The following is a 23763-nucleotide window of genomic DNA, read 5'->3' as shown; positions in this document are numbered from 1 at the left end:
ATGTTACAGCACTGGTTGGAATTTCTTCAGGGGCTCTCTTTGCAGGGCACACCAAGTCTCTTCAGGATGAACCGCTCCTGGGTGGAGAGGCAGAATTCGTGAACTCCACAAGAGCACATTAGAAACTTGAGATGACCAAAAGGGACATAGTACTAAAGCATCTGATGACAAACATTGCTTGTCTTTGAATAATTCATTCCGAGAGTGATACAAATGTACGGAGGCAGCTCAATCCTGACAAAGGCTAGGTTTGATGCTCGTTAATTAAATTCCTTCCTCTATTCACACACACACACACACACACACACACACACACACACACACACTCTGCTGTATTACCTCATTTTAACTTCTTGGTTCAAGAGATATATAAACCTGTAAAGGACTTTTCCAATGCACCAGGAGCTATAAATCATCACATTGGTCTTACCCTGAGGTAGTTGAGGGTGAAATTTGTTAGCCCCATCCTGGTGATGTTTTTGGACAGCTGATCCAGGACCTGAGGATCTTGTGCCTAAACAGGAAAAAAAGTCATATATTTTATCCCTGCAAGATGGTCTCAAGAAAGTCTCAGACTGCACTACAGCTGCTAAGAAATGCAATCTTGACACTGTGGGTTTTCCTTAGAGGGCCAGTTTGCTGGAGATAATTTAATTTATATTTCAAGACACATGCATATAACGCTCAAGGACACTTGTGGATCAACAGCGCTTCCACATCTGGGGAGAAACAACTTCACTTACTCTATGAGAGGCCCTGTGTCTTCAGGAGAAGGGATGTGAAGACCTGCCAGGACACCTCTAGGTCCTTTCTGGTTATGTGGCTGGTATTTATGGAGCCTCTCATGTGCCAGGAGAGCTGGTTCTATATAGAGATGCATCAGGTAGTCGTGCTCCACATCGAAGAACTTACATTGTAGTCAGACAATAGGAGAATAATAAATAAAGGGAAAGATGTGGTTGCTGCTGCTATAAGCCACTTGTCACACTTGCAGAGGACCTTCTATATGCCAGGCACTGTTCTATGTTCTTTAGATGCATTGACTCTTAGTCCCCAAACCAACCCTCCAAGATAGACTCTATTACCGTACTGATTTTATAGATGAGGGAGTGGAGGCACAGGGGTGTCAGTCATGTCACTTGCCCAAGGTCACACAGGAGCAGGGATACAAACCTATGTGATCTCACTCCAGGGCCCAGGTTCCCAACTCTATTTTGAGAATAATAAGAATGGCTACTCAGACTGCTTCAAGGAGATGTGAAGTGGGCTTTGAAAATTGAGAAAACGGGTCATGAGAGGCTGAAGCGGTGGAGAAGGGTAGTGGGAGTATGGGGGTGGTCACAGAAGAAAGCTCAAGGGCAGAGACCTGGTTAATCAGTCAGGGGGAGAGGGTTGAGGACAAAAGCCTGCAGCGATGGCCTGGAGTTGGATAGTTAGGAGACAGTTGGCTTATCAGCCCAGGTTTGGGAGTCAGAGCCAGCTGAGTTGAAATCTTGATTTTACCACTTTCAGTCTAAAAACCATTGGGCAACTGATGGAACTTCTCTGAGCCTCAGTTTTCTCACTTCTAAAACAGGAATAATGAATGATAACTCACTTCTCTAAGTTACTGGGGGAGTTAATTATGATGCTCATACAATGTTCATCACAAGGCCTGGCATAGGAAACACCCAACAAGTGCCAGCTACTGTTAACTTATTCTCTATTGATTATCTTGGGTCTTAAAAATCAGGCTCAATAAGTGATTTTGCTCCCAAGCTTTTTCAAGGAAAATGCTGTATCATTTATGAAGGAGGAGGGACTTAATTAAGTCAATGCCTTTTTACTCCTTCAGGGACTGTACTGACTAGCTCCCATCAAGTCTTCCCTTTAAAACATGTCTCTAGATTGGCATCAAATCCACCCTTGCACTTAGTTGGTGTTCAATAAATTTGATGTGATTTATGTCCAACGGAAACCAAGAGAACCCCAAATATCCCAGCTCATTCCAACCCTGGTTAAAAAGGGCCAATTCCTGTGGACACAGAGATGAGGTCCACGCGCTCCATGTCTCCTCAGATGGTTCAAATCAAAACTGGAAACTGTTTTTCTTACTTCTTGTTTTATTTCTTCCCCCAATTATAAATAACAGGTTTATTAGCCCAGGCAGAGCATTACTGGATAATGACCAAACTGAATTAAAGAAAAGTACAAACTGTTTATTGAGGTAACCTCAATTTAAGAGTTTAAAATAATAAAGTTTCAAAAGAAAAAAAGGCTCAGAATTCACCACACTCAAAACAAAGGAGGAGAAAAAGGGCCTGTGGATTAAAATGGTTGAGGGAAAAACTCAACATTTAGAGTTCGTTACGTAAAGTGCGAAGACTACCGGAGTTCTTTCACAGAGAAACTGGACTTCTCCTCCTAAGTGAGTGAGGGGTAATAGGGAAGAGAGTGGATGAGAAAGGAAAGCACTTACATGCATGGCGAGAATACTTCTTGGGACCAGCTCTCTGTATTGTCTAATGGTAAAGTGCCACGTTTTTATTCTCATGAGATCGTCAAAGGTGAACTCCAGGATCAGTCTGCCTTCTGTACACACCTAGACGCGACAAATGACACACTCATTGGTTATGCACTTTGAGAACGCCATATTTTTGTTTTTGTTTTGGAGAATGAGTGATTTTTATTTCCATAGAATTACATCCCTGGGTTTCCAAAGCCCCATTTCCCTTAATCCAGTCCTAGAAGAAGTGTAATTGGGATTCGGGGAGAGCTAAAAGCAAAGCCAGTGTCCAGAGTATGGGTTCCATCTTGCAGCTGGGTCCAGTTTAACATCAGGCTAGTTGGAGTCCATTACCCCATTGTGTGTGGGTGAATGCCAGGAAGAAGGAGTATGAGAGCCCCACAAGCCAGGAGTCAACCAAGAGCCAAGAGCGTGAACTCCTTTGTTCGGGGAATTAAGTATCCTGAATCTCCCCATGCTCGCAGGGGCCAAGCCCCATTCTGGCCAATGACCTGTTCCCAGGTGTGACTGACAGAAAGCACCTTTACTAGTCCCTGCAGCTTTTCTGGGAATGGGTAGTCTATCTCCCACATGTCCATTCCCTTCCCCAGCGATCTGCTGGGAATGAACGCATGGCTCCCTGGGGAGTGTAAAGCTCCATCTTCCTGGCAAAGCTGCCCAAATGACATGCCCATAATATTGGGCCTTCCTTTTGCTCCTTTCCTGTTATTAATAACTAGGTTAATTACAACAGTATTTCTCTCTCTCCCTTTCTTCCTCTCTTTCTTTCAGTCTTCCTTCCTCCCTCCCTCCTTCCCTCCCTCCCTCCATTCCTACTTCCCTTCCTTCCTTCCTTCCTTCCTTCCTTCCTTCCTTCCTTCCTTCCTTCCTTCCTTCCTTCACCTTCTTTGCTAGCAGTTTCATCTCTTTACTTTCCTATTACAGAGTGCAATGGAAGCCTGCTAGCAGAACATATTTATCCCCTTGACTCTGACATAGTAACCTGCATTTCCTAGTGTATACCACTTTCCTTTACTGAAAGAGAACGCCGTATTTTTGCAACTCACATGTCAGCTACTCAACATGGCCTCCCTGACTATCCTTGGGTGGCTCTGGATCTTGACAAAATGGGACACAAGTGGCTTATCCATGGCATACTGAGTCAGGTACAAGCTCAAGAGTCAGTAAGTTCAAAGGGCAGTGTAGCTGCTTACCTGATGTGGTCTATTAATGACCATATTAGCTGTGACTGAAACCCTATTCCTCACTTGTAAATAATGGGCACAAAACCCATCTTACAGCAAGATTATGTCCAAAACCCATGGCACAGAATATGGATCCTACAAAGTAGTATCCTCCTATCAACTTTTTTTTTCCCACGTTCATGATCCTTTGACAACAGGAGCTTGAGCGTTGTTCTAATTTTAGTTAATCCTACTTTGGGAGAAAGTATCTAATAAAATTATTTATGCTGAAGTGTGAGATACTATAAGATTACCCAACTAGAGGTTCGCATTTCCAAAGAGAAAACCCAGAGGGCAATGCTTAACCCAAGTGTGTGGGTATCAGTTACTGACATAAAAGTTAGAGCATATTTAGAGTCTATTCCTTAAATTATATCGTATCAGCAATGACAAATTCTGCTTGCATAAAGGGCCAGCCTTTGCGGGGGGGGGGGGGGGGGTGGGGTGGTGGTGGTGGTGGTGGTGGTGGAAAATTTATCTTTCTAAGAAAAATACATATCATTAATAAAAAAATATTTATTGGAGCTCTCTTCCTTGATAGACTGATTAATGATAGGGGAGCTTTTCAATCTTCTTTTGATATTCAAATCATTATTCCCATGTAGTTATTATTTTATTTGCCTTTCTTTTCACTGTTAATGACTTTTAAATGGAAGAAGATACTAGGCATTCCCACACCACTGAGCCTATTTTGACTATACTGGTAAGATAGGCAGTGGTGTGATGGTCACACATTGGTCCAGCTCAAATCATTACAACTCATTATTCAGCCCATGCTGGCTTCAGAGTAGCAGTACAACATACTGGATGGAGGCTTTGGCATCAGAAAGTACTAGATTTGAACTGACTCTACTTTTCACTCATTTTGAAGCGTTGGGAACATCAGATTCCCTAAATTCTAGTTTCCTTATCTGTAAAATGAGGATAAAAACATCCTCAGACAGGGTTGTTGGAAAGATATGTTAAAGGGAATTTTGTATGTAGACTGCCTAGGATTGCAGCAAGCACATAGTTGGCTATAAACAACAGCTCTAATGATAAAAGAAATGCACCTGAAGAACACAGAATCATAGACCAGTAGAGCTATCTGAGACCTAGTGGTTCAGGAGAGCTATCTCGGGGGCTCTGCTTAGAAGACCTTGGAGTCCACCTGGACTCCCACATCCCTTCCCATCTTCTAGATTCAACCAGATAACTTCAGTTTTATTTGTTTTCATACATTGAGCTTCTGATCAAGCTTTTTTGAAGAAAGGTTTCCTACGCTAAAAACAAACACATAAAACTTTGGAAATCACAACAAAAACCACCACCACACACATAAAAACAATAAGCTCAATAGGGAATATGATCATTTCTAAAACTATAGTCTATGAATGTATTTAAGAATTTATATCAACCTTTTATGAAATATTAACACTCATTTTCCCTCTGGGAATTTAATACAAAAAAAGCCACCATATTGAGTTCCACTTATGTCCTAGGCACTGGGTTCTGTGCTTTCGGTCGACTCTAATGTAAGGTAGTATTTTCTTTAAGCAAGCTGCAAAGACCAGTACAGAACTAGCAATGTGTGTTGATAGGGCACTACTTAAGAAAGATGCTATGAATGCCTGCCATTTTCATTTTATCAAAGGTCTCAGAAGCACTGTAAGATAATTATTGATAATCTGGGTGAAGACCCCTAACTCAAATCCAATTAGCAGAATCTGTGGGTAATTTCAGGCATTTGGGCACCTTGCCCCCACACTCCTTAGCTGAGTGGTCTTCAGAGCCTTGTTTCTGATCTTAGCCATGACAGTGTAGCCCCCGGAAATAGGAAAGACTTTAGTGTCCCCAAACCACTCCCTAGAGCATCTCAGCATTAGAATTAATTTACCAAGGGTTTCCAAAGAGTTACATGGAGATTAAGCCACACAGTCCCCCTGGGTGTTAGCATGACGGAAGCTACCTGCAGTGAAGGCTTTCACAATAAGGAGGGAACCATCGCCAGCAAATGACAGGGAAATACCTTGGCAATACAGAAATATTTGGATGCTATAATCCTGTTTTGGTTTCCTTTAAGAAAGAGGATTATTGGGTGTTTAAACAAATATTAGCCCAGTTAAAGTCATGCTTCTAAATGATCTAATCTATTTATTTTGTGTTTAGGAACCACAAACCCAGATTAGAAGGAGGTTCTGGTTTACCTGTACTGGAATAGAATATAATGGGAAGACCTGGATGTGGTCCTTCCGATGAATGACTGGATTGGAGATCTGGAAGGCCAAGTTAAATTGTGTCCTTTGTTTTCCGTGAGATCACACACCACACTGGTTGAGGACACTGCTTGCAGTCAAACTGGGGGCTAAAAAGGGCAAGTTGCAAGTAGCCTTGGGCTCCTCCTTTCTCAGACAAAACCAAGGAGTCAGTTTATCCAGGGCAGATCATATTCGATAGCATAGTCCTTAGAATTGAACCTGAGTTGACTGTGTAGGGTGTTTTTCTAAATGAAAGACTGTAAGAGTTAGGTCATTGCTGGTCTTCCCAGGTAATTACAACCACAGCCTCCACCCAAGCCCTATGAAACCTCTCCGCCTCCTGCCCCCATCTTGGAAGTTAAAGGAAATTGAAATCTTTGTGATTTATTTTATAGGCAACAATCAGCAAATTGAATGGAGGCACTTTCTCTCTCTCTCTCTCTCTCTCTCTCTCTCTCTCTCTCTCTATATATATATATATATATATATATATATATATATATATATATATACACATACATATATATATATATAGTTTAGAAATGGTAAAAAATGGGCATAGCCTATACAGAAGAATGAATGTTTTCTCCCTTCAGAAAAATTCTCTGCATTCCTCTTAATCAATACAATTAATGTAGCTTTTATCTAAAGTTACCATTTTTTTTTTTTGAAAACTGCCTTTCACTTGGCATCCAAAATCAGAAGGGTCCCCAATTAAGAAAACATTTTCTGTTATGCTGAATTCATGTTACCGTACTATGAGCTCTGACATTTTGTTTCTGTGGTAACCAAAATCAGCTGATTAGTTGGCATGGCAACCGAAAAGATGTAATCCCAGCAGACACACTCTAATCAATGCCCCCAGCACAGATGGTCTCCGGAGGATCAACAAGAAAGAGGCTGGCAGGCATTCAGCATGTCACGTACTAGCTTGAGACTAGGCCAGGGATGAGAGAACTAAAAAAGAACATTTCTCAAACTAACTGGTAGCTTTTTAACCCTTTTCTTTCTCTGACTAATTGTGAAGCAATATGGACCATGTAGTTACATATATAGTACAATACTCATAGAGCTTTTATGAAATAAAATGTGCTTTTTAATGTGTATTTATTTAATTTTCTTGGTCTTAATGCCTGAAACAGTATGCACAGAATAGTGTTATAATAATTATTATTTTAGTTAGTAGATTACTAGCTTATTATAAAAGGACACAACTCAGGAACAGCCAGATGGAAGAGATGCATAGGGCAAAGTATGTGGGAAGGGATAAGGAGATTCCACACCCTGAGAGCTCCACTCTCCCCCAAAACCTATGGGTTCACCAACCAGGAAGTACTAATTAGTGCTTTTAGATTAACAGTTGCAAAAAGCTCATTGTATTTTACTTAGAAACACTGTTTGTGTAAATGCACATATATGCATATATTAGAGCAATATGGTTATTATCTGTAATAATTTGGTATTCAGAATAAGAGTACAAGGTCCAAATCTTGGAGTAGAATGTGGTATAACGTGGCTCAGGGTAGAATGATGAGCTAATGGTCAAAGACAAGAATAAGTATTCAGATAGATGCACTTCCACGATACCTGGCTATAGTGGCAAACCATTTCATCATAATAATTGAGACCAAAAAATAAATAAGTCTGAGTTTAAAGAAGTGATAAAGGTGTTAATGGCTGTAATTATTGTTCTAGTTTGTAAAACCTAAAAGTCACCCAACACATACCCCAGAGAGGGCTTATCTCAGCACCTGCCAGTATTGCTCTCTTAATATATAATTTGAGGGTCTTCGATTGTAAAAACTTTGGTGATTGCTCTTCTGATATTAAGCCTTGTTTTCTGTTTGTTTTGAAATTGAATACAGAAAAGAAAGGCTTCCTAATGTGTGTTTTAAAACTCTAATTACATATTTATCCGTAATCTATAATGTTGCGAGGCTCAGGAAATTGCAAAATGTGTACTATGCTCCTGAGGAATATTAAGTGTTTCTGTTGATTAGGACTGTGGCAGATTTTTGATTCACCAGTTGACCAAATTTTCATAAAAGCAACTCAGAACCACTGGCTCAAATGCTTCTTGGGGAATTAGAGTTTATTGATAGTCTAAATTAGGACAATGTGCTAAGTAATGCCATGTACTAACTTACTAACTATTTTACCCCCAAAAAACAAAGCATCAGCTTCCAAACTATTTCTCTCTGTCACACTGGAAGTTCATTAACTGTTTTATACTAAATAGCCTGATTATTTTTTACACAGAGATGAGTTATTTTTAATTAACATAAGAACAAAAGAAAAATGGGAAAGGTTCTTTGGGTTGTATAATAATGACTAAAGAGAAAAAAAAAGAACACTTTCAAATTTTCTAAAAATAAATGTGCATAATTAGAATCTGGACGAAGTCCACATAGCTAAGCTACATTTCCCAGAAAGTAATATTTCTCATCACAGTATGGAAATATTCATTACAAGATTTGGCAGATGGTCTTGCCATGGAGGAGAATCAAATGGGTGATCTAAAGAACTGAGAATAGCCCGGCCTGTGTGACTCAGTAAGTTGAGCATCATTCCATGGACCAGGAAGTCACTGGTTTGATTCCTATTCAGCTTACATGCGTGGCTTGTGTTCTTAATCACCAGTGGGGGGTATACAAGAGGCAGCCTAACAATGATTCTTTCTTATTGATTTTTCTTTCTCTCTCTTCCTCTCTCTGAAGTCAATAAAAACATATTTAAAAAAATAAAGAATTGAAGCTTTAGGCTGGGAGAGCTGGGTTCATGAGGATGCGCAGGTCTTCCTGGGGGGTGCCTTGGATGCCTGGACAACCACTCAGACATCTGAGAGGGAAGCATTCCTGAATAAGGAAGAATGCAATAGAGAAAACCCTAGTTTCTTCATTAGAATAAAGAAAACCCCACTTTATCAATTCACCAGGAGAATGGGACTCTTTAATTTCAAAACAGCCCTGAATAAATAGCACTACATCTTCAGAGCAACTGACTATTGTCATTTATAGAAAAAATTTGGCCTGAGAAAGAAAGAAATCAAGGAAATACATAAAAAGATCCCTGCAAGATACATTTTTCTACCAATGGCCACAGGTTTTGTAAATATCTCCATTATGGCAAGAGTTTTATTTAATTAGCATGGACCCCCCCACACATACCCTTAAAGCATAAGGAATTTGGGTATTTTTCTTGAAATACCTACAAGCAACACTAAGTCTTAATAAAACCTATAATAATAAAAGCATAATATAATCATTAGACCGGACGTCCTTCTGGATGACCTTCCGGATGAAGCCACGGCAGTGGGCACCGAGGCAGAGGCAGCTGCCAGGCAGCGGGGGCCGAGCCCCTTGCACAAATTTCGTGCATCAGGCCTCTAGTAATAATAATAAAGATAACGAAGCAGCAGAGAAAGGCTTTCTTTGCAGTGTTGGACTTTACAACATTAGACATGGACTGTGGATCCATCTGATCTACAAGATTAAGTAGATGTGTTAAGTCTCCAAAATGAAATGAGACATAGACACATTAAACCAGGGGTGGGCAAACTTTTTGACTCGAGGGCCACAATGGGTTCTTAAACTGGACCGGAGGGCCAGAACAAAAGCATGGATGGAGTGTTTGTGTGAACTAATATAAATTCAAAGTAAAGGAGCGGAGGGGAGAGCAAGAGAACCGGATAGAACAGCTGGATCCGGCCCGCGGGCCGTAGTTTGCCCACGGCTGCATTAAACCATCACCCAACGGATCATTCCTTTCCACAGAGCAAACTCTTCTTCTTTGTCTCTGAATGACAACCTTCCTCTCTGCTCAACTGTCAAAGAGGAAGAAAGAGAAAACCCAGCTCCCGCCCCACATTTAAAATGTCGATTAGCCAAGGCAAGATATATAATCAGTGGCATCTGATGATGTGCTTTTGCATTTTATGACCTTTCCCTTTGCCTTCAGTTTTTCACACCATTGTGAACAGCAGAAAGATGAAACTGCACCTACAAAATCAAGGAATACTTTAAACAATAAACACTTTATTTTTATCCTTTCGGCATATTGTGCATAAGCAACAAACACATCTTCTGTTTATAATTTGGGCTTTTGCATTAACCCTGATAATTTCAACTTCCCTTAACTATAAAGAGGGTGTGGCCATTTGTGTTTTCAATGAAAAGACATAGCTGCTATCATTCATATTAAAAATTAATTTCACATTGAGTCTTAGTCAAAATGCAATGAACCAATGTTCATTTAAATAAGCTTCTGTGCCTGGCTGGCATGGCTCAGTGGTTAACCATCGACCCATGAACCAGGAGGTCATGGTTCGATTCCTGGTCAGGGCCACATGCCTGGGTTGTGGGCTCGATCCCCAGTAAGGGCCGTGCAGGAGGCTGCCAATCAATGATTCTCTCTCGTTATTAATGTTTTTCCCTCTCCCTCTCCCTTCCTCTCTGAAATCAATAAAAAATATATTTAAAAAATAAGCTTCTGTTTTGCCAGATTCTGTGACTAAATATTTGCTCTTGCTATTTTTCTACTTGGGAGAAGATATAAAAGGGTTGACTCTAAGGTCTTTGTCCAGAGGAAGCACTCCATATGGCAATTATCTATGCATGGGAGAGGTCATAGGTGGAGTTTTTTCTTTTTCATTTCAAATCCTTCACAGGGCCTTGAATTCTGCCTCAAATTTTTATCTGATCCTCTTCCTCCCCTCCCCATGTTTCTCATTCTCTCTCTCACAACTTCTTGCTCACTTGCTGATTGACCAATCATAGAACTTCTCAGAATTTGGGGAAATCACCTTTAAGCTCCAAATTTCCTAAATTCTTTTATATTTTTGTGTTCCTTAAAGATTACGGTTAGTTGAGTTATGGTAAGTTGGATTGTCCTCCTGCCCAATTTACACTGAATTTAGCTTTAAGAATGTTTAATTTCAGTAACATATAAAATTTCTTCAGCAACTAATGGTATTATGACAATCATTGTGATTCTGTGTGGTCTTTGGATAAACTGGAGTGTATCTCCGAATCAGACGATCAACACTGGGAGAACGTTCTCTTACCTGTAGAAGGTCTTTTGTATAAAAACTAACGTTCTAATTTAGTAACCTGGGTTTAATAGGCAGCTGACCCTCTCTTGCCCTTAATTTTCAGGTTCTATCATGCTTGACTCCACTTTACATGCCCACAACTGAGAACAGTGTTCACTGTAGCCGTGTTGCAAACATAAAAGATCATCTCACAGTGCTGAAAGTGTCTAAGACATGAGAAATCAGCTCAAAGTTCCAGAAGAAAGCTTCCATTATTATCCTGAAATACACACAGAGAAGAACAAACCATGTTGGAGATGGCCCCTTACCTTGGTAAACATGGGCTTCCCGTGCTGGGTGACCATCGCACACTGATCACAGTCCACTGTGATGGATGAGTTGTGGTACGATTCCTTCGAGTGTTTGAGAATGTAATACAGGTCAGTTACCCCTCCTTCAAACACAGTGCTAAAGTAGCGGGGGATGAGAGTCCTGCCGATAGCTGGGAGAGAAACACAGACAAACAAAAAATGAATGAAAATATCTGGCTGGTCTAACACACCCCACACCATTGCCAGATCTGCAACTGGATAAAAGTCATCGCAAGAGATGATGCCAGGGGGCAAATTTCTCTTTACAAATAGCCACGACCCTTCTGGGTTATTGTTTATAAAATAAAATCCTCAGCTATTCAGACAAAAATTTGTACAGTCATCTCTCCAGATTTTGTGTCCTTTGAAAGTCAATAGTGAAAGGGGTAGTATTTTTTAAAATTTATCTTCATTGTTGAAAGTATTAGAGATCTCCCCATTTTTCCCCATTTACCTCCTGTACCCCACCTCCACCCCCCACCCAGGTCTTCCCCACACTATTGTCTATGTCCATGGGTTATGCATGTATGCATATAAGTTCTTTAGTTAGTCTCTCCCAAACCCATCCCCATCCCCACCTTCCCTCTGAGATTTGTCAGCCTGTTCCATGCTTCTATGTTTCTATTTTATTCAACAGTTTATTTTGTTCATTAGATTTCACAAATGAGTGAGATCATGTGACACTTGTCTTTATTTTTTAAAGAATGGAAACAAACACATTGACTACTTTGGACACCATGTTCTCTAAATGAACATATTTCCCCAAAATAAAACACACCCAACCCACTTGGATTTTTTAATGGATTGATTACAGGCCAGTTATTCAATCATGTTTTAGTAGTAGTTGTCATAATAATAAAAATTTTAATAATGTAGTGTTTGATAGTGTGTGAAGAATTTTGGCATTCAGACTTGGATCTTCAGAACAACCCCAAGTGTAGGGGGCTGAGACAAAAAAAAAGTTATTGTGGAAAGAAAAAGGTTATTAGGAATGTTTCAAAGTCACATAACTTGTGAGTAGAAAATTGGGGTCTTTAATTCCAAATCTGCAAATACCCAAACAGTCACTCTTTCTAACACTGTGTCTCAAACCGCTTTACTGAAGGGAAATCTTTAAAAAGTGAACTGTACCTGCACATATAGAGATCCATACCTATGTCATTACTGCCTCTTCATTCTGTCTGCTTCTGGAGTTGGACAGAATATCTTTCTAGGATAAAAGGCCCATTTGAAGAGAATTTGGTACCTTCCACTTGGTCTAAATTGGTCTCCTTTATTCCCTGTGCCCTGTCCTGCCCCATTTCAGTTGAGCGATTGTTAAGTAGCTGGTTCTCTCTGATATATGATGCTTAGAAACAGCTAACAAGTCCTTTGCTTCAGCAGAGATTTTAAATCCTCTTACACTGAAAATCCCAACTCATAATATCAGGAATTTTGCCTATGTGCAGATTTGAGGCAAAGTACTAAAGCACCCTCAAGGGATCCCAGGTTTTTAATAAATCTCTTACATTCCCTATACAAGGCCTCCTGAAAGACAAAAATAATATTTAAAATAAATAAATTACCAAAGAGAGCTTTAGTAGGAAAGATCATGCAGTCTTCACTTGAATGTTTTAAAATGTTTAACTTCATTTTAAAAGAATCAGTGTTAATCTATTCCATATGGATCTCTATCTCTTTTGTACACGGACTAGGGAAAAACACACTATAAAAAGAATACCCTGCCAAACAGTTTTCTAAAACAATATCTAAAGAATCCTGACATGGATGACTGGTCTCTGAATAATTTATAGAGCTGTTATTGCTTCATATTTATTGCAGTTAAAATCAATCAACAAATATGTTCTGCATATTCCTGGATCTTTGGCAATTTTATCTTAAATAATCCTTCTACATACATTTCCTAAATCCTGCCTAATACCTAACAGCACATGTTCATTCATTAAATACAAAATTCAAATAAAGAGTAATTTGAGTCCACCATAAATGTATGCATGGCTTATATTGTAAAGAAAACTTGGTTAATGCGAAAAACCTTATTGTACTTTGCTAAACAGATAAAATTAATTAAATGCATTTCAAATATTCTAACTTAAAACTAAGTACACAAAATAGCGCTAGTAATTTGACATTTTGGGGATCTGTACTGTGGAGAATAAATACAAACCATAAAAAAGTCGAAGCAGGGTGAAAATACTTAACCACTGTATCCAAGGAATTGTCCCAGTAAAAAGGTTACTGGATTAGACACATTGCAGTTTATTCATCATGAATCCTGCACAATTTAATTCCTTTGCAGTAGCATTTGCTATATATTATCATCATTTTCAATTATAGCGTAAGAAAAATTGAATAAGAAAACGTCAGAGATTCCTTAACTTTAAACCTAAATTATTAATTAGCTCTCCAACTCTAGAAAATGTACAAACTGTATGAGAAAGATACCTAGCGGGAAAGGCAGCTTCGCTTCATGGAGTACTTTCTGGCACTCTAGGAAATGGTTGCTATGGAGACCTGAGCTTTGTGTTCAGCCCTTTTCCTTTTTGGGACTGACCCTAGCATTTCCCCACGGTCCTGTTTGGACCCTCCCTCGCACAGCCCCGTTATCCACCGTAATAGACTGCACTCTGGGGGTCCCACTGAACCACAGCAATGGTAGTCAGGTCCTTGTGTGCGCAGCCTCCTCTCCTTAAATATGGGCTGGGTCCTGCAGTCTCCTTTAACCAGTAGAATGTAGCACAAGTGTCCTAATGCCAGTTTGGGGCTAACCTTAATAAAGGCTTCCCCTTTGTGCTTGGGGCAAGTCATTGAGATGTACAAAGTTCAACTACTGTAAGACTGCCATAGTGCAAGAAGCCCTGCCTAACCGTGTGGGACAGTCATGTGAAGGAGAACTGAGTCTTGCAGCCAACAGTCCCAGCTGACCTTCCAACCAACAGCCAGCACCGACTTATTTGTGTAAGTGAGGCGTCGTGGGAGGTGAAGGCTTGAGTTCCCATCTCACTGCCTCAAGCTGATGCCACTTGGAGCAGAGATGCGCCATCTCCCACATGCGTTGCCCACATTGCAGAACCATGGGTAAGTAAAAGCAGTGTTTGTGTTTTAAGCTAACATGTGTTGGAGACCCTTTTTAATGTGCCAGTGAATAATCATAGCACCCTTGCCAATCCCTAGGCTACAAAGATGGGCAAATTACTATTTTTCCCTGAAGAGGTCAGTTTTGCCACTGAAAACATATGAATATAGAAATACAGAAGCACCCATCCAGAGGAAAGCAGGCCAGAGAGACAGAGGGCCTTTGTGGACTGATTTGGGCCCTCATCTTAGCTGGGACTGAAGGCAACTTTAGTCCTTGGATGTCCCACTTTTGTGAGATGTGCCTGCTCCCCTCTTTTTAAATAAAAAAAAAAATAAAAAATTTATTTAAGTTGGGATTAGCTTTCTGTTATTTGCAAACAGAGGAATCCTAATTCATGCTGTCCGTCCTGTTCCAGCACAGAACAAGGTAGCGAACACTGAGCTGAAAGAAAGCGCTGAGAATGAGAATCTGCAAACGATATGAGTCTCTCTCTCTCTTTTTTTTTAAAATATATTTTTTATTGATATTTTACAGAGAGGAAGGGAGAGGGATAGAGAGCTAGAAACATCGATGAGAGAGAAACATCGATCAGCTGCCTCCTGCACACCCCCTACTGGGGATGTGCCCGCAACCAAGGTACATGCCCTTGACCGGAATCGAACCTGGGACCCTTCAGTCCGCAGGCCGACGCTCTATCCACTGAGCCAAACCGGTTTCGGCAGATATGAGTCTCTCTTTGTGTCAGAAGCTGAAGGGGATAAAAGGGTGTGTCAGAGACAGTATTAGTTTTCTACTCACACTAACAAATGATCACAAATTTAGTGACTTAATTTCTATTTGTTTATTACCTCACACAGTGTTCTGACAATCTGACATGGGTCTTGCTGGGCTAACAGGTGTCAACAGGGCTACCTTCCTCTCTAGAGGCTCCAGAAAAGAATTCCTTTTCCTGCTTTTTTTCCAGCATCGAGCCTGCTGCCACTCCTCAGCTGTGGCCCTTCCCCCAGCCTCACACGCAACAATGGTCATGGAATCCTCATAGGGCATCACTCTCGCTCTCCCTGCTGCCTCCCTCTTCCATTTTTACAGACCCTTGTGGCTGCCTTGTACCCACCCAAATAACCAGGATCATCTCCCATCTCAAGGTCCTTATTCAGGTCTGCAAAGTTCCTTTTGCTAGTAAGGTAACATAGTCACAGGCTCCAGGGATTAGCACTGGACATCTCAGAGGGGGGCAATTATGTTGCCTTCCACAGAGAATATCTTTGCCAAAGAGCTTCTGTTTTGCAAGGGAGATTAGTAAAAAATATAACTTGTACACACACACACACATGCATGCACACACAATGAGCAATGTACAGATAATGTGCAGTGAATGGGAGAGACAACCGGAAAGAAAAACATCACATGTGCATGAGGAAGTCACTCTGCAGCTCATTCATTGATTCTGTAAACATTCACTGAGCCCAGAGTAGGTGCAAAGCTCCTTGGCAGATGCTGGAAACACAAAGACAGACTACTGTCCCTATCTTTCAAAGGCACCTCTAACAAGAGAGTTAACAAGCATCTAAATATCTATAATACAATGTGACAATAAAGCTAAAAGTCAAATTTGTGATTTTGAAATCTTTGCCAGTTTCTTCTGACGCCTGAATTCAAAGTACAATTGTATTATTTTTGAAGCACTGAGAAGATTAAAATGTCCTTTTAATTTCATAAATCTTGCAGCCACACTGCACAGCCTAATATAAATGACTTTAAATCAGTAGACATTTCAGATTTAGCTCTGGTGATCCCCTAGAACTCATCAGCCACACCAAGTCTAAATCTATTTAAATGTTATATTGTCACATTCATATGCTAGACTTACACTTTGCATTTGTACTTTAATTCTTGGAACTAAAAAGAATTTAAATATTAATATACCTAAATCTACATTGTGTACCCATGTAAAGAATTATATTTTACAAATATTCCTGATGAGAGATTAAGACTATAGGAGATTATAACAGAGATTCTATTTTTCTGACACATTTGGTCAAAACTCCAAAAGTTAGGAAGGGGAAGTAAGGTGAGCAAGATAGCCCCAGGAAAATGTTCTGTGATGTCAGGTGAGTAGAATCCTATATAATAAAAGCCTAATATGCTAAGTGTCTGGTTGGCTGTCAACCAATCAAAGTGTAATATGCTAATGATATGCTAAGGCCATTCAACCCCTCGCTATGACATGCACTGACAACCAGGGGGCAGACGCTCAATGCAGGAAATGCCCCCTGGTGGTCAGTGCACTCCCACAGGGGGAGTGCCACTCAGCCAGAAGCTGGGTTCACAGCTGGCGAGCCCAGTGGCGGTGGCGGGAGCCTCTCCCGCCTCCAAGGCAGCACTAAGGATGTCCAACTGCAGGCTGAGTGAGGCCTGCACCCCCTCAGGGAGTGGGCCTAAGTCATCAGTCGTACATCCATCCAGGACTCCCAGACTGTAAGAGGGCACAGGCCTGGCTGAGAGACCCCCCTGAGTGCATGAATTTTGTGCACCGGGCCTCTAGTATAGTATATATTGTGTATCTATGCATTTATGAAAGAGAAAAGAAAATCATAGATTAAATTACTCAGAAACCCAAAATGTGTATAAAGAATGCCTAAGTAATACTCTGATTTATAGGTAAATATTAGTCCAGAAATAGCTAAAAATTTGTTTGTAGCTAATTTGGATATTGAGCTCTGAATTACAGTTCCTTGGGAAGTTTTTCATTGTTCTGTTCTGTGCCAAACCACTGACCTCCACTCTCCAATAGTTCTTGCTATTGGAGCTGGTAGGCTGACAGTGCTGTGGAGACAGGATCTAGCTTCCATCTTTTTTTGTAGGTGTTACTGGTGGATGTTAGGATATGTACTGCATACTTAGACATATTGGCTTATTTTTCCCCATTTAGAAACTAAATGGTACACACTGGGAACTCTTAATCATTAAAAAGATATAAACTATGGTGCATCTATCTTTTAGGACATTTCATCTCTATTATATCTCATCTCCTTTAGAGCAAGCATTTCATCTCATTTCACCTCTATTCATCTCTATGTCATTAAGAAATGCTTTTAACTCTTAAGAATGTTTGTAGGTAATTCACATGAAAGAAATTGCAAGTAGAAAATAATTATATGGGGAAATGTTCAAACTAGTAATCAAAGCATAAATTAAAATAATAAAAATGATTAAAACAAACCTGGTGAGCTTGTGGTGGAACAGGCATACTCAAATACTTCCAGGGAAATCAACAATTACACCTTATCTTGAGAATCTGTAATTCTGATAGTTTATTAGGTGTGACTCTAATGTCTTTGCAAATACTTTTGCCAAATTGTAATTCTAATGTTCAGGTCATAAGTGCCCCAAAGTTCTTTAAGTCCTAATTCTAAGACTTTTGATTAGAGATTATCTTTTACTATTCCAAATGCCTGTACTTTCTATCTGTCAGAGACAATTCACTTCAAAAATAAAATGAAATAAGAGTTTGAGACCCCTGATTAAAATGCAGAATAAGGGGAAGATTCACAACTAATGATGTATTAGTACCACTTTACACTTGGTAATTATTTAATGAATAAAGGCCCAGTGCATGGGATTCGTGCACTGGTGGGGGGTGGTGTGGCCTGTGGGGATTGGCCCACTGTGGGAGCACACTGACCACCAGGGGGCAGCTCCTGCATTGAGCATCTGCCCCCTGGCGGTCAGTGTGTATCATAGCGACTGGTTGACCAGTCATTCTGGTTTTTCTGCTGTTCAGTCCCTGGGCTTTTATTATGTAGGATTTTCCTCATTGAAAAGAGAAAAATCATAACCAAACATTTTGTGTTTTGAATTTGGTGAAATTAATTACAGTAAAATAATTGAATAATATGATTTTCCGCTCTATTCTTTATTACAATTTTTAATGTTGACATTATTGCAGATGTCCCTCTCCTCCCCGCCCCCCGTTCACTTTGCCCATTTCCACCCAACCTCACCACCTCTTCCTTGGCCTTATAATATGATTTTATTTTTTAAATCATTTTTTAAAGATATTTTTATTGATTTCAGAGAGGAAAGGAGAGGAGAAATAGAAACGTTAATGATGAGAAAGAATCATTGATCAGCTGCCTCTTGCATGCCCCCTACTGGGGTTTGAGCCCACAACCCCCCGGGCATGTGCCTTTGACCGGAATCAAACCCAGGACCCTTCAGTCCACAGGTGGACACTCTATCCACTGAGACAAACCGGCTAGGGCAATGGCCTTATAATATGATTTTAAACACTTTTTATAAATACAATAACAGATAAACTGATTGTCTGAATCTAAGTAGTTTTATATAGTTGTTCTAAAGTTGCAGGACCTCAGAAATCCAAATGGAAAGTCTGCCACTGAGGTACACACAGATTCATTAAGACACTTTAGACTTATCAGTATTCAGAATCAATGAATGTAGTATGCTAATATGTAAATGGTGATGATGCTCCTAGGAGTGACATAAACACTACTGATAATTTCATTTATGGTACATAACCATCATAATTAGCCAAAACAATAGAAATGAAACATGCTTAAACTCTGATGGGGGTGATAGAGGCTCAAGGCAGATTCCTCTATCTCGGTGAAGGGAGAGCAAGTCAAACTAACTTTACTTTCATAAATTGACAACATTTTCAATCTAACCTACCTTTTCCTCTTTTCTCAACCAAAGCAATTTGACTTAAATAATCACCTCTCTTGCTATTTCAAAGATTCATTCATTGAATATCTGCTTAGTTAAGTACCTGGGCTTGACATTGTTCCATGTGCTTTAGGTAAATAGCAGACAAGTGGGGAGACAGAATCAACTTGGTGGCAAGAGAATGCAGGCTGGTTTACACTGGCTGGCATGGAAGGCTGTGGTGAGGAGGTGGTGATGGAGCTGATTTCTAATTGAAGGGGGCCATGTGAAAATCCAGGATTGAAGAGGTCCAGGCCCAGGGAAAAGCAAGGGCAAAGCCCCAAGACAGGAATGAGTTTGAACTGAATGTGCTTGGTATGTTCCAGGAAGAAAGGCATTGTGGCAGGAGTGAGATGATACATGAGCTCAGAGAAAGAGAAGAACCAGATTATGTGGCTCTTCCAAGAGGACTTGAATTTTATTTCTAGTGCAATGAGATAACAGTGGAAGGTTGAGACAATGATATGATCTGAAGAAACTACTCTAGTCTTAAATGTAGTATGCATCTGCCAACAGGGTCCCCAAACCCCACAACATTTTCTGATCCTGCCAGAAATCTACTAGACATATTTTTTGCTTGTTTGTTTTCTACCTACCAAATTTTTAATAACTTGACTAAGAACCCAGCCAACCACCTTGCACTAGGTGCTGGAAAAACAACGATGACAAAGGTAGACCATATCCTGCATTTAGGGAGCTTCTGACGAAACAATTCTATGAGCTATTAACTCATTAATTAAGGATAGAAAGATGTGTACCATGGCCCCCTCTGTTTATACATTGTCTGATGCAGTAAGGACTCAGTATGTATTTGCTGAATGAGTCCATGTAATCCATGAATGGATTTATAGTTCCAAGTTGTAGAAACTTGCATGTAAGCCTGTCTTATTTCATCTCATTCAACCAGTACTTTGGCATATTCAGATAATTTTGGATTCTTATTCTGTCAGCCATCCCACAGGACATTTTCATGATGGGCCAAATTCTGTTTCCCCTTTGTTCAAGTTACTGACAATAACATTGTACAGGAGAGGTCCGCAGCCATGGCTGGATTCTAACCATAAATCAACACCCTTTGGATATGAAACTGAAATGCTTTATTGACTTCCAGAGTAAGTCCATGCTCTAATTCCTGATGCCTCATAGACATAGTGCAGGATCAGTGGGAACTGAGTGAGATGTAGAGAAAGACCTAATTGGGAGGATGAATAGACATAAATCAGGCACAAGTGACCAAGGGGAAGAATTGTCCAGGCTGAGGGAACAGCATGTGTTAGGAAGCATGGAACATTTCTCATGACTGGGGCTGCTGCCTTGACCAGATCTTATATATTTACTAGCGGCCCGGTACACAACATTCATGCACTGGGAGGGTCCCTCAGCCTTGCCTGCACCCTATCGCAGTCCGGGACGGGGAGCAGGCCTAAGCTGGCAGTCGGATATCTCCCCTGTGTTGAGCGTCTGCCCCCTGGTGGTCAGTGTGCGTCATAGCGACCGGTCGTTTGCCATTTTGGTTGATTTGCATATTAGCCTTTTATTATATAGGATGCCTTAAAGGAACTTGTCTTGATTAGCTACTCTGCTAACATAGATCTTTCTCACTCTCTCTTTTTCATTGTACTGATTTTTATTTATTCATTTCTATTATTTTTATTTTTTATCTTTATTGCTGAGAGTATTATAGATGCCCCCTCTTTTTTCCCCTTTGCCCTCCACCACCTGGTTCTCACTCTCTTTTTATGACAGTTTTATATATATATATATATATATATATATATATATATATATATATATATATATACACACACACACACACACACACACACACACAGTTATCCAAGTCTTATAATGTAGTTCACATCTGGTAGATTTATTTCTTTCCTCTGTATATTTTTATTCAACATTTTCTCAACTACTATATTTATTCTTCAAGATAAACCTTAAGATAATATTTTCAAATTCTAAAAAAGAAAAAATTTAGAGGAAGTTGATTTAAATTAAATTTATTAAAAAAGATTTGACATCTTTAAGATGCTCGATCTTCCAATTCAAGAACATGAAATGTTTGTTTTTTTGTTTGTCTTTATTTCTACAACAAAGAAATTCTATAGTTTTTTTTATATGTAGATATGGAACATTTCTGGTTAAGACAATTCTTGCATACTTTAGTTATCCTGAATGGTTAATATATTTTAAAATTATATTTGTAGTTGGAACCCACCCAGGCTAGAAATTAATGCTTTTATTAATTTTAAGTTTTTTAACAATTTATAAAATGTTTTTTATCATTCCAATATATTTATATCATTGATTTCTCAACTGCAATGGTTAGAATAGAACTTCCAGAAAAATAAGATTAAATAATAAGTTACAGAACTTCTTCTTTCCCTGATATTTTTTAAGAAAATGCCTCAAAGATTAGGGAAATACTATATGTTAACTTTACAGTATATTATTTATTATGGAAAGAAAAGCAAATTGTTTTTCTAATCTTTGTTTTCATGAGGTTTTATCTTAATGGATGTATAACTTGATTGAATGCCTTTTTAGTAACTACTAATCTTCTCATTTTCTTTAGAAAGCTATCTATTAACTTATTTTCAATTATTGAACAATTTTTGTGCTCAGATAAACCTAACTCTCTCTTGTGCACACATACACACATTTTTGTATATATTTTTGCATAAATTCAACTTATGAATCCATTCCTTTAACATGAAAGCAGTGTTCTAGATGAGGCACTATCCTAGGTCTGGGTATTAAGCGGTCCCTAAAACAGAAGCTAATAAAATATAACCCTTTTCAGTGGGTTCTGAAGTCAAAGGTTTGTAGAATTAAAATAATCAACTGGCTGCCCCACCCCCTTCTCTCATCTCCATTTGGATCTCGCCCACTTCCTCCATGTTTGCATGCACTGCACTCCTCAAAACCTCTGCTCACGCAGCACCCTATGCCTGGGGGGTTCTACTCCCTCCTCTTCCGCTTCATCCCAAGTCTTAGGCATCCTTAGATCTCAGCTACAGCACCACACCCCCTGGCTGAGCATCACGCTTCTCCTTCGAGTTTCCCACTTCTTTCCTCTATACATGCAAAGTGATTATAGACTTGGATGCTGCAGTGAAAGTCCCAGATACATAGACTGGCTGTGCCATTTGCTTACTTTGCAACCTGGATTTATGCTCTTTAAAGCCCAGTTTCTTCATCTGTCAAACGGGCATGGAATCATCGCTAATAACGGGCAGTTACCAGTATTCGTAAAATTATGCATGCAAAGCGCTTGCACAGAGCCTGACTCCACTGAGCACTTAACTGCACAGGCTGTGCCTTACCCCACTGTATTGTAATCGTCAATTTTATTGTCTTTCCTTCAGTGACTGTCATTCCCTGAAGGCAGAGAATGTTTCTCAATCATTTCGGTATCACAGCACATCCGTGATGTAAATAGCTACTTAAGAGATGTTTGGCAAATGGATGCATGCGGACTTGGCATGTCTATTTAGACGGCCTGCCAACCTCGAACTGGTTATGTGCGCAGTCGGGTTTCAACGCAGAGCTAGAGCCACTTTCAAAGTTCAGGTCTGGGGAACCAAAGCCCCAAGCACAGGTTCTAGGGGCCCCGTACCTGGGATTTTCACAGCTGAATGCTCTATGTCAGATCATTAAGAATTAGTGTCTAATCATTTGGAAAGTTTCATCTTGGGATTGAAGTTAATTTTGAGTTTTCCAAGTTAAAGCATCCTACCTGAGACTACTTAGTCTGAAGGGCTTCTCCCTTATAGTAGCTGTGTGTATACTTCATAAACATCCAAACTCCATAAAGAAGAGTATACTTCTTTAAAAAGAAGAGTGAAGGAGAGAGAGAAAGACTCCATTTGCAGGCCAGGCCAGCATTCCAGGGGCACTTTACAGGGAAGGAAAAGTCCTTGCAAGTGAGAAGTACCAGGAGGGTGAGCTGCCCATTCCACAGCGGTCCATTGGTGCCCCTGGCTAAATAGGCATTGCATGGCTTAAACATTCTTGTGGCACACTGGTTGAAAAATCACTATGCTAGGTGGTTAGAGAAGAACCAGCCTGGGTTGGTGTATGAAACACAGGCTGTGGAATCAGACAAACAGGACCAAATCCCTCTTCTGCCACCACAGAAAGCCACAGTTTTCCACAGTGACCAGGAATGGGTCCCTCATTCCTTTTATTTGCATGTCCTCCCATATCAATGCACATTCTTGTATTCCTAGGTGGCTGGCCCTATGCTAGTTACACGGGAATAATATTACTTTTTCTCCAGATGACCTTGAGGATTGGCTGAAATCGAAAATCACATTGTGTGCCTAGTCAAGTTCTCAGGACACATCAGAGCTCCATCCACTCCATGGGCCGGGACCCAGAGCTGGGCCCTGCACACAGCAAGTACTCCAAGCTCCTTCCTGAAGGCAGGAACGAAGGTAGAAATACAGACCCATGTCCAGGATCACACAATCCAAGTCTACATTCTACCATCTACACGGGAAAACAAGGTCATTGGAAGCGTTTTGCTAAAAGAACCTGCAAGATAGCTACCTTGGAGGGTTCAGAGAAACTAGAGCCTGTTCC

The 23763-nt window shown here is 40.1% G+C and overlaps 1 protein-coding gene across 8 annotated transcripts in view; it reads right to left on the bottom strand.

Moving 5' to 3' along the window:
- LDB2 (LIM domain binding 2) overlaps positions 1-23763 on the bottom strand; it is a gene marked incomplete at its 3' end in the record, with an annotated part of 329582 nt that overhangs the window by 61375 nt on the left and 244444 nt on the right. For all 8 annotated transcript variants that reach the window (XM_080668257.1, XM_080668253.1, XM_080668255.1 and 5 more), the window contains exons 3-5: positions 11325-11497; positions 2459-2581; positions 431-514 (exon numbers count right to left, since the gene is read on the bottom strand). In XM_080668257.1, coding sequence (XP_080524383.1) covers positions 431-514; positions 2459-2581; positions 11325-11497 — 380 coding nt within the window. The remainder of the gene's footprint in view (positions 1-430; positions 515-2458; positions 2582-11324; positions 11498-23763) is intronic.

This window comes from Plecotus auritus (genome assembly GCF_963455305.1).
Source record: "Plecotus auritus genome assembly, chromosome: 1".
Classification (NCBI taxonomy): domain Eukaryota; kingdom Metazoa; phylum Chordata; class Mammalia; order Chiroptera; family Vespertilionidae; genus Plecotus; species Plecotus auritus.
The sequence above is the reverse complement of the archived record's forward strand: the minus strand, read 5'-3'. Positions and strand labels throughout refer to the sequence as shown.